This window comes from Trichomycterus rosablanca, chromosome 7 (assembly GCF_030014385.1).
Source record: "Trichomycterus rosablanca isolate fTriRos1 chromosome 7, fTriRos1.hap1, whole genome shotgun sequence".
Lineage (NCBI taxonomy): Eukaryota > Metazoa > Chordata > Actinopteri > Siluriformes > Trichomycteridae > Trichomycterus > Trichomycterus rosablanca.
Window position 1 is genome coordinate 27,281,110 of NC_085994.1, and position 17,167 is coordinate 27,298,276.

The following is a 17,167-nucleotide window of genomic DNA, read 5'->3' on the forward strand; positions in this document are numbered from 1 at the left end:
GATTGGTGATGAAATCAACACAAGGGTAGGCAAAGGTTCTAACAGCCCAGCAGGAAGTTGTCTTGAGGTTTTGCTTTGGGCACAAATGCTGCATGATTTAACAAAATCCAGTGATAAGGGAGGTATGAACTTGCTCAATAATCTGTTTTCTTAGTGAATCGGGCACAAATTCTTTACCTTTAAGTCTGTAGGAATCTGTTCATCTTCCCTGACTCTCAGAATTTTGTCTATAATCTCCCACCTGATGGGCACCAAAATGTGACTGGGGTCCAGTATTCTCTCCTCCTTAGTGTTCCAGGGTTCCACCTCCCAAATCCTGGACTAAGTATCAGCCTTTAGATTGTAAAGCTCCCTTCCAGCCAATGCCTCCATTCCTCTAAGGCCAATTTTATTGCTAAAAGTTTGCGGTTTCCCACATCATAGTTCCTCTCTGCTGTGCTCAGTTTCTTAGAAAAATATGCACAAGTAAACAGCTTGGGGGGTGAACCAGTTCTCTGAGATAATACGGCACCAGTTCCTGTCTCCGAAGCATCCACCAAGGAAGGAGACCAGCTGCTGCAGGAGAGGTAGAGGGACGAATGTAACCTGCCTTCAAAGCTTCCTCAATGTATTCATCCATGGGTACACTCTGCTCCTAGGAGGGGAAGTACCAGGTAGCAAGTCTATTGAGCAGTCCCAAGGTCTATGTGGCGGTAGTAGTGCTTTTTTACTCTTAGAAAAGACTTCCCTCAGGTCGTCATAATCACTAGGAATATTCATGTCATTAGAACTTTTATAAATAATTATAATCTTAATAATAATAGGACTACCACGACAAAAAAAAATCCTGTTCAGTACCATATACAACTGTATAAGAATGACACACTGGACCTTGTCTTTGCAATCTTGGTTGAATGTGGCCCTTTGATCCAAATATATGCTGGAAAGCACTATTCACATCACTTAAACATTAGAAAACACTTTGTAACAGATTCTACAAGTTACTGGAATTGTACAGAAGGGATTGGCCACTGTTCATTTAAAAGATAGTTTCTATGTTGATATATAATAAAACTTTACTAAAAATTATGTGAATCACAAAGATTACATTCAGATGTTGAGAGTGACTATAAGTCAATACAAAATGTAAAAATGATTGTTACCCATTTGTTTGGTTTAATTTGTAATCTACACATTTGTTCTTATGTATGTGCAGGGCTTAGGAGAAAGAATTACTACAAATCTGCTTTTAATTTGTATAGCCAATATTATGTAGCTGCAACATTTTTATTTATACTTTCTTTTACACTATCTTTTTACCAATTACAGATCTGGTTTAAATATATCCACTGCTTAGATCAGCTCAGGTCACTTGTTACACTGTTTTACAAATGTCCTAAACTAAATTCTTCAGATTAATTAACTTTCAGAAATACTGTATGCCAGGTTTTGTCTAGCTTTATTCACATGTGACAAAGTCCTTGTGTTCTTGCAGGGTGAATATGTGTCCTGTCTCCTGTCTCTTTTAAAAATGATGTCTGAGCTGCGTTTTCACCACCTGCTTAACAACTTTCACAGCAAAGATGAACTTAAGGTAAACCGGAAACAATGATTTTTTGCTGATAAAATAAATGAATAGAAAATACACACCACACCAATAGTAATAAGTTACATCATTTAATATATAATGCAACAAACAAACAAAAAAAAACAGAAACAAATCATAAAACCGTTTTCAGCATAACCGATTGTGAATCAAGTTTACCTGCTTTGGTGCAAATAAAAGTGACAACAGGTGCACAGGAGAGGCAGCAGCAAGACAACCCCCAAAAATGAATGGTTTTGCAGGTGGTGGCCACAGACAAATACTCTCTCCCTATCCATCCAGACTGATTATTCTCTAGTTTTGCATTTTGCTAGTATCCTTGTCCTTACTGGTAGCATGAGGTGGTACCTTCAGCCCTTTCAGGTTGCACAGGTAGTCCAGGTCCTCCAGGATGGCACATCCATATGTGCTGTTGCAAGAAGGTTTGCTGTGTCTCCCAGCACAGTCTCAAGAGCATGGAGGAGATACCAGGACACGGGCCGTTACACGAAGAGAGCAGGACTAGCCCGTAGAAGGGCATCAACCCAGCGGCAGGACCGGTATCTGCTCGAGGAGGAACCGGAGGAGCACTGCCACAGCTCTACAAAGTGACCTCCAGCGGGCTACCGGTGTGCATGTTTTTGAACAAACTGTGCAGCTTGATTGGTATTTGCCAGAGAACACCAGAATTGACAGGTCCACCACTGGCGGCCGGTCTTATCACAGATGTGAGCAGGTTCACACTGAGCACATGCAACAGAGTCTGAGATAGCTAACGGTACCCTGAATGCTTTTAGGTACTGAGATGAAATCCTCAGAGCCATTGTCAGACCTTACGCTGGTGCAATGGGCCCTTGGTTCCTCTTGGTGCAGGACAATGCCTGGCCTCATGTGGCATTGATGCCATTGACTGACTCTCACATTCCCCAGACCTCAATTCAATTGAGAACCTCGGGGACCTGGGTATCAGTGCATCTAATGCTGCCAAGTCATGCCACAGACTGTCCAGGAGCTCACTGATGCCCTAATCCAGTCTGGGAACACATCCCCCAGGACACCATCCGCCGTCTCATCAGGAGCATGCCCAGACGTTGCTGGAAGTGCATACAGGCACGTGGGGGCCATACACACTACTGAGTTACATTATGAGTTGCCGTGATGAAATTCTCGGAAATTGAATGACCCTATGATTTCAATGTTTTACTTTCATTTTCGGTATGAATTAGAGTTCTTAATTAATTACACAATTTATATCAGTAAAGTATTTTCAACATGAATCTTTCGTTCATCGAGATTCGATGTGTGATTTAAATGTTCCCTTCTTTAATGGTCAGGACTCTCCCAGGACCCCTACAGAGTAGGTATTATTTGGGTAGTGGGTCATTCTCAGCACTGCAGTGACACTGACATTGTGGTGGTGTGTTATTGTGTGTTGTGCTGGTATGAGTGGATCAGACACAGCAGTGCTGCTGGAGTTTTTAAACACCTCACTGTCACTGCTGGACTGAGAATAGTCCACCAACCAAAAATATCCAGCCAACAGCGCCCCATGGGCATCGTCTTGTGACCACTGATGAAGGTCTATAAGATGACCAACTCAAACAGCAACAATAGATGAGTGATTGTCTCTGACTTTACATCTACAAGGTGGACCAGCTAGGTAGGAGTGTCTAATAGTGAGTGGACAGTAAGTCGACACGGTATTTTAAAACTCCAGCAGCGCTGCTGTGTCTGATCCACTCATGCCAGCACAACACACACTAACACACCACAACCATGTCATTGTCACTGCAGTGCTGAGAATGATCCTCCACCCTAATAATACTTGCTCTGTAGTGGTCCTGTGGGGGTCCTGACCATTGAAGAACAGAGTAAAAGAAGGTTAAAAAAGTATGTAGAGAAACAGATGGACTACAGTCAGTAATTGTAGAACTACAAAGTGCTTCTATATGGTAAGTGGAGCTGATAAAATGTACAGTGAGTGTAGAAACAAGGAGTTTTTTTTTTGTTTATGTGGTGTGTAGTACACTGTTTTACTACATACAATATCTGATTGTGTGTAAATTTTTGAGTTTAACAGGAGTTTCTGCAGAAGATCTTTTGTGTATTCCGAAACCTGATGAAGCTTGGTGTGTTTCCAAAAGACTGGAGTGTTATGAGGCTTCTAGCCAGCCAGTAAGTCATTTATAATTCACTGGGTGTAGTATGTATAATGGCAGAATAAAATTGTGGTCTAAAGTATAAATAAATAAAAAAAAGGTATTGAATATGTATCTTAAGCTGCTTGGTATATTAAAATATGGAAGGAGTGAGTAAAAAAGAACATGCACATTGTAACAAAGTGCTATGAGATTTAACATGACACAAAGGCTGAAACATCAAAATTGATTTATTAACAAAACAGGGAAAACCCAAGAAAACATGACTACACACACAGAACAGAATAACAAGATGGTGCTAGAAACTATAATGCAAGAAAGACTTGAATAATACTGAGAATAGTAAACAATAAATAACTCAGAATTCTTAGACAGTTCTTAGATTCAGTTATTCTTGGAACAACAATAGGAACTAAGACAATTCTTAGATAATTTACAAAGCATAACTGCAACAATATCAACAAAGGGGAACAATGCACATAACAACCAACATGGGAACACACAACTAACAAGAAGCAGGAATACACAAGGACCAGGAAACTAAGCAGGCAGATTAAAAGTACATGAAGAACTAACCCTATGCTAATGCTAACTACATGGAAACAAGAAAGTTCCTTAAACTAAAATGATTATTTCTAACCAACAGTACTAATCTCTGCAATGCTAACAGATAATGCTAATGTAACCCAAGTTCTGTGCATGGTGTCATGCTGCCCCATATTTGTGGTATTTTTCCTTTGTGTTGCATTACTTTGTGATGTTGAAGCACAGCAGTGTTTTGCTATTGGTTAGGTAGCTAACCTAGTGTGTAAATCATTTAAGCCTTAGCGCAGGTTCTACTTTTGCTCATTCTGACCTTCTACCACATCTCCCCCTCTTCTCATTATCTTGTCCTCTACCAATAGTTACAGTCTATGCTCTCATCACTGTCCTCGGCCCCAGAGCCTATATCACCACTCATGCCCGGTTCATCTTTCTCACTTTCCTCGATTTGCTGGTGTCCTAAAGGGAGGAACATGCACTGGGACATGAGATTCTCATGAATTACTCTTTCCACCTCGCCATCTTAAAATGGCACCAAACATACAGGAATCCCAGGCTTTTTTTTACAACCAGGTAAGGCTTTGGCTCTCACCGGTCGCCTCGTTTCTGTCTCGTTTCAGTGTAACAGGCTTTGACTAGAACTCACCTGGTGAGAACTGCCTGGATTTCGCTTTCACATCATTATGTTTCTTCTTCAATATGCTCATGCCAGTTGGCCTTGAGGTGTGAAAAAAAGCATGCCGAGCATGTTTATCAGGGTACGATTGAATCTTTTTGTAGTTCCATTTTCTTGTGGGTAGTCCAGAAAGGTACGTGTCTTTACTGTGCATATAAGTCTACAAAGCTCTTTGGCCACTGTACTCTTAAACTTCCTTCCCTGGAGTTTGGCTGGTAAACCAAACTTACAGAAGAAAGTCCTCCTATTGCCACTGTCTCTGCCTTTTGGTCCTTAGTCAGGTAGGCCTGGGCAAATCAAGAAAAGTGGCCAGTCTCTACTAGAACATTCTCAAACCCTCCTCTGGATTTCTCTAATGCCAGGAAGTCAACACAGATGAGCTCAAGCGGAACATTGGTATGTATGCCGACTGGAAGGGCACAAAGACGTGCAGTTGGTGTATTTATGAGACAGCACCTTTCACATTTTTCACACCATACCTTGATGTCAGAAAACATTTCAATACAGTAAAACCTTTCTCTGATCAATGCAAATGTGCATTCCACCCTAAAATGCCCAGAGTCATCCCTAAGTGAGGCCTTTACGTAACAACAAAACTTTTTCAAAAGCACAAGTTGAACAAATGGGCCTCTCAATTTATGTCACTTGTATATACAAGATGTCATCTTTCACCACCACGTCCCGATTGTTTAGGCTTGGTGTTCAGTGACTTATAATACAAAACACGTCATCCTTCTGCCCTGCTCTTATCTTTTGCTTTGACAGGCACGGCTAGAGCTGAGCTTAAACCCCAACTAACATATGCAATCACTTGCTCCAGGCTATCTTGCATTAGGCTAACACCGCCATTAGTTCTCCAAAGGATTCATCAGTCTGAAGGATACAAGGCTGTAATTTGCATAACCAAGCACTGGAGAAGTGGTAAGCTTAAGTTTCAGAGTCCAAAAGGCATCCTTACAATCATCAGTCCACTCAAATGGTGGCCCAGGAGCTAAAAGGCTTTTTCTTGCCCCTTTTTTCCTCTTGGGGTCACCTGAAGGTACATATGTGCAGCAATAGCCTCATACCCTTTAACAAACCTGCAGTAATATCTCTGAAAACCCAGAAACTGCAACAGCTCAGTTCTCTGGCCTTTTCCATTCCACCACTTTACTGATTTTCTTTGGGTCTGTCTTGACACCACATGTCCTCAGTTGACACCACATGTCCCAAGTAGTGCACCTCTTTTCTTAACAGGTGACATTTTTGGGGCTTTAGCTTTAGGTGATATTGTCTCAGTCTATTAAACACCATCTTTCCTCAAAAATCACTATGTCATCCAAGTAAATCAGCAATGTTGATTTATCAGCCCGAATGGCATCCGTATTGCCATAGGTGTATGAAATGCAGTTTTATACTTGACAGCTTCTGCCACCTCCATCTGCCAATACCCAGACTAGAAGTGTAGAGTAGAATTTGGCCTGTCCCAGTGCCCCCAGAGCATCCTCCACTCTTGGAAGGTAAAAAGCATCACAGGTGCTATCAAATTCTACTATGGGTGATGCTCTTACTTGGACATATGACCCCTGCTTCTTCCTCTACGATCACCCTTCTTACTGCTTGGAACTGGGCCAGTATCTTTTTGTTGGGAGGCTGAAAGTGACTAGGGCCTCCAAAATGGGCTTTCTGACCCATATACTTTGCAGTCCCCAGCCTTTTCAATTTCAAGTATTGTTACCCCAGGTTTTACTGCAGGTGGTCTTTAGACGCACAAATTACATTAGTGCCTTAGAAGCAGTACAGAAGCACTATAGCCTCGGCCAGGGACCACAAATGCTGGCACTCTACTATAAAATGTCTTCAGAAAAGCTAGGTTAATATCCAGAATGCCCAGGTAAACACAAGTAAAAATGCTACACTCAAACCTTAAATGTTTAATTTCACAGCAAATTGCATATTTCATGGGAAACGGCTAATTTTTACGATCTGTGACACGATTCTCATGGCCACGAATTAGGTAGGGCCTTAGTCATGAAGTTTTCTAATCACTTTCCTTAAATATTTTAAACATGGCCATTAAGCTTCAGAGATATGTGCCATTTTTATGCTTTATATCACTTTTCTGTTTTCTTGTGCAGGATTATTGTGACAACAGCACATTACCTGACCCCTCCACTGTACAAGACCTTTTCAGATTCAGATTTTGATTTTAAGGTAAATGGATTCTACAATAGTTAGCATTGCCATTTTAATAGTGTGTAAAGCCTAAAGTAACAAAAGTACTTATGTACATATATACTGTTACTTAATTAAAGTATTCTACCGGAATACTGTAAGAATCTTATTTTAGGATTTATTCAATTTCATGTTAAAAAAAACAAATTAAGTGTTGACATTTCACTAAAATTTATAATATGTGTGTGGGGTTGATGATGTGTTTTGGTTTCAGCTATGGAACTCCTTCTTTAGTTTGGCTGTGCTATTTATTAGTCAACCGAGCCTGCAGCTTGAGTCTCTCAGTCAAGTCAAGAGGAAACGAATACTGGACAGGTATGAACATATACATTATTAAGACAAAATGGACTTTGATGAGGTCCAAGGCATTATGGCCAGATGACTGGGTTGAAGTATCTTCTAAAGTACTTCAGTACCCATAAACAGTGGTCAGAGGAAGGTCAAGCCAAAAAATGCCCTCAGGTTGATGGGCAGCCAAGACTCATTGATACCAGAAGACATAAAATCTATGGTTCTGGTACATGCCAAACAAAGAGTTATTGTGGCGACAAACTGCATGTACAACCCCAAATCAGAAAAAGTTGGGACAGTATGGAAAATGCAAATAAAATAAAAATGCAGTGTTCCTTACATTTACTTTGACTTTTATTTAATTGCAGACAGTTTGAACCCAAGATATTTCATGTTTTGTCTGCTCAACTTCATTTCATTTGTTTGTAATTCCTCTATTCCGGCGTTTCAGGCCTGCAACACATTCCAAAAAAAGTTGGGACGGGGGCAATTTAGGGCTAGTAATGAGGTGAAAAAACGAAACAATGATGTAATTCCAAACAGGTGATGTCAACAGGTGATTCAATCATGGTTTGGTACAAAATCAGCATCGACTTCTCTGGGCTTAGCGGCATCTAGGATGGCCCATCAGTGGAAACGTGTATTGTGGTCAGATGAATCAGCATTCCAGGTTTTTTCTGGAAAAAATGGATATCGTGTGCTCCGGACCAAAGACGAAAAGGACCAGCCAGACTGTTATCAGCAACAAGTCCAAAAGCCAGGGTCTGTCATGGTATGGGGCTGTGTCAGTGCCCTTGGCAAAGGTAATTTAGACTTCTGTGATGGCAGCATTAATGCAGAAAAGTAAAATTGAAAATTGCTTGGTATCCTCGGTGCCAAAACGTCTTTTAAATGTGGTGAAAAGGAATGGCAACATTACAAAGTGGTAAATGCTTTACTGTCCCAACTTTTTTTGGAATGTGGATGTTCATTAGTAAATGAAATAAAGTTGACCAGACAAAACATGAAATATCTTAGGTTCATACTGTCTGCAATTAAATAAAAGTCGAAGTAAATGTAAGAAACTGTGTTTTTTAATTATTTGCATTTTCCATGCTGTCTAAACTTTTTTCTGATTTGGGGTTGTAAATTTTCAGTGCTATTTTAACAGCATATTAGGCTGGTTGTTCTAATGCTTTGGCTTATCTGGGTACATACACAAACATATACAGTGTATCACAAAAGTGAGTACACCCCTCACATTTCTGCAGATATTTAAGTATATCTTTTCATGGGACAACACTGACAAAATGACACTTTGACACAATGAAAAGTAGTCTGTGTGCAGCTTATATAACAGTGTAAATTTATTCTTCCCTCAAAATAACTCAATATACAGCCATTAATGTCTAAACCACCGGCAACAAAAGTGAGTACACCCCTTAGTGAAAGTTCCTGAAGTGTCAATATTTTGTGTGGCCACCATTATTTCCCAGAACTGCCTTAACTCTCCTGGGCATGGAGTTTACCAGAGCTTCACAGGTTGCCACTGGAATGCTTTTCCACTCCTTCATGACGACATCACGGAGCTGGCGGATATTCGAGACTTTGCGCTCCTCCACCTTCCGCTTGAGGATGCCCCAAAGATGTTCTATTGGGTTTAGGTCTGGAGACATGCTTGGCCAGTCTATCACCTTTACCCTCAGCCTCTTCAATAAAGCAGTGGTCGTCTTAGAGGTGCGTTTGGGGTCATTATCATGCTGGAACACTGCCCTGCGACCCAGTTTCCGGAGGGAGGGGATCATGCTCTGCTTCAGTATTTCACAGCACATATTGGAGTTCATGTGTCCCTCAATGAAATGTAACTCCCCAACACCTGCTGCACTCATGCAGCCCCAGACCATGGCATTCCCACCACCATGCTTGACTGTAGGCATGACACACTTATCTTTGTACTCCTCACCTGATTGCCGCCACACATGCTTGAGACCATCTGAACCAAACAAATTAATCTTGGTCTCATCAGACCATAAGACATGGTTCCAGTAATCCATGTCCTTTGTTGACATGTCTTCAGCAAACTGTTTGCGGGCTTTCTTGTGTAGAGACTTCAGAAGAGGCTTCCTTCTGGGGTGACAGCCATGCAGACCAATTTGATGTAGTGTGCGGCGTATGGTCTGAGCACTGACAGGCTGACCCCCCACCTTTTCAATCTCTGCAGCAATGCTGACAGCACTCCTGCGCCTATCTTTCAAAGACAGCAGTTGGATGTGACGCTGAGCACGTGCACTCAGCTTCTTTGGACGACCAACACGAGGTCTTTTCTGAGTGGACCCTGCTCTTTTAAAACGCTGGATGATCTTGGCCACTGTGCTGCAGCTCAGTTTCAGGGTGTTGGCAATCTTCTTGTAGCCTTGGCCATCTTCATGTAGCGCAACAATTCGTCTTTTAAGATCCTCAGAGAGTTCTTTGCCATGAGGTGCCATGTTGGAACTTTCAGTGACCAGTATGAGAGAGTGTGAGAGCTGTACTACTAAATTGAACACACCTGCTCCCTATGCACACCTGAGACCTAGTAACACTAACAAATCACATGACATTTTGGAGGGAAAATGACAAGCAGTGCTCAATTTGGACATTTAGGGGTGTAGTCTCTTAGGGGTGTACTCACTTTTGTTGCCGGTGGTTTAGACATTAATGGCTGTGTATTGAGTTATTTTGAGGGAAGAATAAATTTACACTGTTATATAAGCTGCACACAGACTACATTTCATTGTGTCAAAGTGTCATTTTGTCAGTGTTGTCCCATGAAAAGATATACTTAAATATCTGCAGAAATGTGAGGGGTGTACTCACTTTTGTGATACACTGTACATGTAAACATACGTACATTTGCTGTAAGGTATTACATCTGTAGGTGTGTGCTTTGTTAAACAGATATGGAGATTTGCGAGTACAGATGGCATATGAGCTGTACAATATGTGGCAAAAGCTAGGTAAGAATTAATAAACTCATTCTGCATGTTCTTCCTTACACAATTAATGCCTTAAACCTGTTATGGAAATCTTTTCTTAATAAGGTAATAACAAGCCTCACTTTACACCTGGGATGATGGGGCCCTTTCTAGAAGTAACTCTGGTTCCTCAGGCTGAGATTAGGAACATTATGATTCCTATTTTCCATGAAATGATGGACTTGGAACAGCGTAAAAATGGCAACTTTAAACAGGTCAGAGTCAGAGGCACAAAATATGTGTGTTTGTGTGTGTGTGTGTGTGTGTGTGTGTGTGTGTGTGTGTCTGTCTGTGTGTGTGTGTGTGTGTACAGGTGTGTTTGTGTGTTATTTGCAAATATCATTATCTTATACTGATTTGTTTGTGACATAATAAAAGAATACGTATTATCTCAAGCTAAGAATGTTTGTTTTATTTAAAATAGTGGTTTGCAGTCCATTACACAGTTTCCCTTCAATCAGAATCAGCTTTATAACAGCCAGGTATGTTTGCACACACAAGAAATTACTGGCTGTTGGTAGCTCTATACAAGATACAGACAGTACAGTATACAGGCAAAACAATATACAGATAATGCACAGATAAACAAAAAATTACACACAGTACAGTGTAAAAGTTTTAGGCAGGTGTGGAAAAATGTTGCAAAGTGTGAATGCTTTCAGACAAAGTATTAATAGTTTTGTCAATTAACAAAATATAAAATAAATGAACAAAAGAGAAGTCTAAATCAAATCAATAGGTGTGACCATCATTTGCCTTTAAAACAGCATTAATTCTTCTTGGTACACTTGCACACAGTTTGCACACAAGCAGCTCGACAGTGAGGTTGTTTGAAACACTTGGAGAACTAACCACAGATCTTCTTTGAATGTAGACTTGCTCAAATCCTTCTGTCTCTACATGTTATCCCAGACAGACGTGAAAATATTGAGATCAGGGCTCTGTGAGGGCCATATCATCACCTCCAGGACTCCTTGTTATTCTTTATGTTGAATATAGTTCTTAATGATATTGGCTGTATGTTTGGGATTGCTGTCCTGCTGCAGAATAAATCTGGAGCCAATCAGATGCCTAGTGGTATTTGCATGATTGATAAGTATCTGCCTGTATTTCTCAGCATTGAGGACACCATTAATCCTGACCAAAGCCCCAACTCTATTTGCTGAAATGCAGCCCCAAATTTACAATTAACATTCACCATGTTTTACTGTTGCCTGTAGACAGCAATTATTGTAATACTTTTCAGCCTTTTGGAGAAGAAAAGTGCCTTCTGTTACAGCTAAATATTTCAAATTTTGACTCATCAGCAGTACCTCCTGCCATTTTTCTGCACCCCGGTTTCTATGTTTTGTGCATGGTTGAGTCGTTTGGTTTTCATGGCAAAAGTAAACCACTTCTGGCTAAACAGTAGATGGGTGTACCTGGGTCCCACTGGTTTCTGCCAGTTCTGAGCTGATGGCACAAGTTTCAATGTTAAAGGACATTAAGCATTATGTGTCTTCCATCTGCTGCACTAAGTTACCTTGGCTGACCACTGTGTCTACGGTCTTTAACATTGCCTGTTTCTTTGTGCTTCTTAAAAAGAGATTGAACAGCCCATCTTAAAACATCAGTCTGCTTTGAAATCTTTGCCTGGGTGAGATCTTGCTGATGCAGTGTGTCTTCTTGCTGTGCTTAGTCTTGTCATGGTGTATGGCCTGTGAAATGAGAGTGTCTTTCACAACCTCACCTTCGTAGCTTTTCCTCTAACAGGTATTAACTGTTTCTGATTCAGTTGACTGTGTTTTACCCTACATACCCTACAAATCCTTGACTTTGTGAAAATGTACCTATTGATGCTGTTTTGAAGGCAAAAGGGGTCACACCAAATATAGATTTTATTTAGATTTCTCTTTTGTTTTTGTTTTGTTTTTTTCATTTTTCATTTTGTGCATTTTGTTGTGCATTAAGTAATGTACATACAAAAAATAAAAGAACAGCATGAATGAACATCCTCTACTGGACCCTTCTGAGGGTGGAGTTAAGTGTTGGAGTCCCACTTCAGGTCTTTGAAGATGGTAGTTCCCAGGAACCTTAAGTTCTAAACAGTCGTGCCGATATACACACTCATGGCCATCCTGGATTAGTGTCCTCTGAAAACTTTAGTGTTTAACTGTTGGGTCTGTAGAGATGAGTAGAGAGAGAATAGCAACTGAGAGAAGACATTGTGGAGCACCAGTGCTGACTGTTTGTATGGCAGAAGTGACATTCCCTGCCTCACCTTCTGTGTCCTGTTAGGACGCTGGTGATCCACTGACAGATGGCAGGGTATACAGTTGGGACAGGGGATACAGTTGAGTTAAGACAGTTTGGAGCAGAGGATTTCTTGGGTAATGATGTTGAACGCAGAGGTGAAAACAGAATTCTTGGGCTGTCTAGATGTTCTATGATGTAGTGCAGTCCCATGTTGACTGCATCATTTACTGACCTCAAGCGACAAACTGCAGAGAGTCAGAGCCTGTGATATTCTTTATATGTGTCTTTTGAAAGACCACAGATTTTACAGCAACAGGTCTGTAGTCATTAAGTTCCATGATGGAGGGTTTCTTGGGGATTGGGATGATGATGCAGCATTTAAAGCTGGATGGGACACAGCTCCAGTGACTTAATGAAGATTTTTGTAAAGATAGGAGCACCATCTGGTGAGATACCGTCTGGGCCTGATGCCTTTCTGCTTATTTGACTTTGAAAAAGCCAGCTCACATCTATTTTACATATCCAAATAAACATGCCCATCAAACTTTTCTGTGAAAATCATTGAAAAACTATTTGCAATGTGCTGCCCAATGTTAAGCAGTGTATGTGATAGGGTTTGCATAACAAAGCTCACAAAAAATAAACAAAAACAAAGAAAAACATAGGCACAGTAAACAGCCCAGGAGCTCGTAAACCAAAAAAATTACATTTCTGATTAGCTAACCCATCACAAAGCTTTTTTACTCTCATATAAAAAGTTCTAAGAGAAGATGCTTTATTAGATTTAGATCAGGTCACTGTGAAAAAGTCACTAAAGTTCACAGAACTTATTATTATGTTCTTAGACCCGATTTGGGATGACTTGTACTTTGTAACATAATGCACTATCATATTAAAAGAAAAACATTATAAAATAATAAGTTGTGGGCATGCAAGGATGTACATGGTCCATAACTATATTCACATAGGCTCTGGCATTTAGCCATGCTTGATTGGTTTTAGGGGGCCACTGTGTGCAAAGAAAACATTTCCCACACCATTATGCTCCCGCCATGGATTTATGGTTAAATGGATTTATGTTAAATTTGTCAGATTAGGCAACAGTTTCCAATGCTCACCATGATTGTAAATAGTTTATGGTACGATAGCCCTCCTGTCAGCTTGAACAAGTCTGTTGATTCTCCTTAAACCTTTTTCATATAAAATGCCTTTCTGCATGAGTAGAACTGCTACTCCCTGGAAGTCATTAAGATAACATTTTACCCCATTTTGATGTTTGATTTGAATATGTATTGAGGCTCTTCATCCTTGTCTTTTATGCATTGCACTGCTACTAAATTATGTAGTAGGATTATATGATGAACAGATGTACAGATGTTTTAATAACGTTGTGAGTGTATATATTAGTGTTGTTTTTTTTTACTTAATACATACATTGCAATTTAATATTTTTTAATTTTTTAATTGTGTACAAATGTTTTGAAGGTTTGGCAGTACAAGAATTGTAAAAAAGTACAAAGGTGCTTGAACTATATTGTTTTTGTTAGAATTTTTCCTCTTCTTCTTTTTCTTACTTTTTCTCTGATTAAACAAAACACAAAGACCAAACCGTAAATCATGAGACTTGGTCAACAGGTAGTAGTTCCTCACACTACTCAGGCTCTTAAGCTCTGTCCAACTGACCTGATGGTCAAACTTTGATGTAGCAACAAAATTACTTTCCCCTGATTACCTGTCTAATGTCCTACAAAAAGGAACCCCACGCGGACAACATGAAAAATTTCGCACAGAAAGGACCCGGACCGCCCCACCTGGGGATCGAACCCAGGACTTTCTTGTTGTGAGGCGACAGTGCTACCCACTAAGCCACCGTGCCACCCTCATTCACATCCACAAATCTGGCATCAAAATAACCCAAAGAACTTAAACTTTAATAATGATCAAAAATGTTGGAATTTCTATCTGTCTTTCATAGGGGACGTAAAACCGAAGTGAATTGTGGCTTAATCACCATTTTGGAAGTATTTAGGGGCTTAAGTCTATTCTGTATTGAATTGAATTAAACATTTTATTTTTGTTTACTTTTTTTTTGATGAAACATACAACCCCAAATCAGAAAAAGTTGGGACAGCATGGAAAATGCAAATAATAAAAAACACAGAGTTTCTTACATTTACTTTGACTTTTATTTGATTGCAGACAGTATGAACCTGAGATGTTTAATGTTTTGTCAGGTCAACTTCATTTTATTTATTAATAAACATCCATTTCTGCATTTCAGGAAAACATTCCAAAAAAGTTGGGACAGTAAAAGTTGGGACAGTAAAGCATTTACCAATTTGTAATGTTGCCATTCCTTTTCACCACACTTACCAAGCGATTTAGTGTTTCAGGTTTTATTTTGTCCCATTCTTCCTGCAAACACGTCTTAAGATGTGCAACAGTACGGGGTCGTCATTTTAAAATTCTCCACACATTCTCTATTGGGGACAGGTCAGGACTGCAGGCAGGCCTGTCCAGTACCAATACCCTCTTCTTCCTCAGCCATGCCTTTGTAATGTGTGCAGCATGTGGTTTTGCATTGTTTTGTTAAAAAATGCATGGACATTCCTTCTTATCTTTCTTTGAGGTACATTGTTTTTAAACATTTTAATTATTTTCTTATGCATTTGTTGACAAACTGGATATCTTCTGGCCGTCTTTGCTCATCAAAGAGTCAGCCTTTCCTGGATGCTGCTTTTGTTCCAAACCATGATTACAATCACCTGTTTACATCACCTGTTTGGAATCACATCATTATTTAGTTTTTCATCTCATTACTAGCCCGAAATTGCCCCCGTCCTGACTTTTTTTGGAATGTGTTGCAGGCCTGAAATGCAGGAATGTAGGTATATTATCAAAGGAAATGACGTTGAGCAGAAAAAACATGAAATATATTGGGTTCAAACTGCAATCAAATAAAAGTCAAAGTAAATTTAAGAAACACTGTATTTTTATTTTATTTGCATTTTCCATACTGTCCCAACTTTTTCTGATTTGGGGTTGTACAATCCTTCTTAAATATTAAATATCTACAGCGTTAAAATGCAACATTCACGTGAATACAGCTGTACTATTAATACAAAAGTAGTTACTTAAGGAAAGGCTATGTATTCCTATTGTGTCCACCTACAGTTTAAGAGTACACTGTGTGCTGTTGCTTCATCTCTTTTGACTTGTGTTATCAATAGAGCTGCATTTGACCCAGTCTTACATGCACCAAAACCATTGTCTTGACTAAATAACCATTTTAAGAGTGTGTGCAAATCAGTGGTGAGAAGTGATATAGTCCAGTAATATAATATAATATAATATAATATAATAATACAGTATGATAGAGTAATATAAAATTGAAATATCTGTACTTGCACTTATAAGTAACCACAGACAAAAAACATAGTACAGCACTTTTTGTGCAAAATAAGCAGCAGCAATACAAACATTCAACACTACATCGTGGCAACATTGTCGTAGTTCCACCAGCTGCCAAGCAACTAAGCTTATCAATGCTGTTAATCAGTGGTGGATAATACCCAAAAGCCATACTTAAGTAAAAGTACTACTTAAGTATTTAAAAAGTAGAAGTAAAAGTAAATGCTGTTAATAAAAATTCAAATAATAAATATTATATCCCATCAACCTATAACCTTTAACCACTGTATTGTCGACAGGTGAGTTTTTGAAAATTATGGACGTTTTTAAAGTTTTTAAGAGTTTTTTAAGTGGAACGTTGTAACTGTGATTCGAATGTAATTGAAAATATTAGCTAGATATCTGAACAATGTTAATGCTAATTAGGGGTGGGTTTATAAAATCGATTTTTCGATTCGAATCGATCTTTATTTGAACGATCCAATATCGATTCATATAAACGCGAGATCGATCTTTTAAATACGCCCCTTTTTACGGTGCACACGGAAATCTGTTACCCCCTTTAATTTCGCGTGACCAGCCAGTGTTTTTTCATGCAACGAGATCTGACCTGCACATCAGTTTAGCATGGCAGAAGCTCAAGTTATGACCACTACACAACTTTTTGCACTGATTTTCGCTCGGCGACGGGTCGGTGCTGGATTCGGGAGGAACTCGGTGTTCGCTCTGCGATCAAAACTCGGCTCTCAATCAATGTGAGAAACAGCGAGGGGAAACACAGGGGAGAGGTTGTAAACAGGTGGTGGAGCGCAATATAGTTTCTATCAGAATACATCAGCACACTCGAGTTTTACAGTATTTCTGGCCTGATCGTTCTCTATTTATTAACCTCCAACTCACTATAGAACAAGCCATGCTGCTCGTGTTGCCAAATTTACTCAGATTCATTTATTTCATCAGCGCACAAACTTTGATTGCTCGCTACTTGTTGATGTGCATGTTTGGACGTGGTATCATTAAACCTTTCATCACTCGTGTGTTTTCGTGACAAAACGTAGTTTTGGAGACCAGAGAAGCTCGC

General features: G+C 39.7%; 1 protein-coding gene across 1 annotated transcript in view; it reads left to right on the plus strand.

Annotated features, from left to right (window-relative positions):
- The window catches only part of LOC134318329 (dedicator of cytokinesis protein 3-like), a 179,241-nt gene that overhangs the window by 121,737 nt on the left and 40,337 nt on the right, over window positions 1-17,167 (plus strand). Inside the window, exons 27-32 of the mRNA XM_062999191.1 lie at window positions 1,475-1,573; window positions 3,645-3,739; window positions 7,060-7,135; window positions 7,371-7,471; window positions 10,364-10,422; window positions 10,507-10,655. Of these exons, the coding sequence (XP_062855261.1) occupies window positions 1,475-1,573; window positions 3,645-3,739; window positions 7,060-7,135; window positions 7,371-7,471; window positions 10,364-10,422; window positions 10,507-10,655 (579 nt within the window). The remainder of the gene's footprint in view (window positions 1-1,474; window positions 1,574-3,644; window positions 3,740-7,059; window positions 7,136-7,370; window positions 7,472-10,363; window positions 10,423-10,506; window positions 10,656-17,167) is intronic.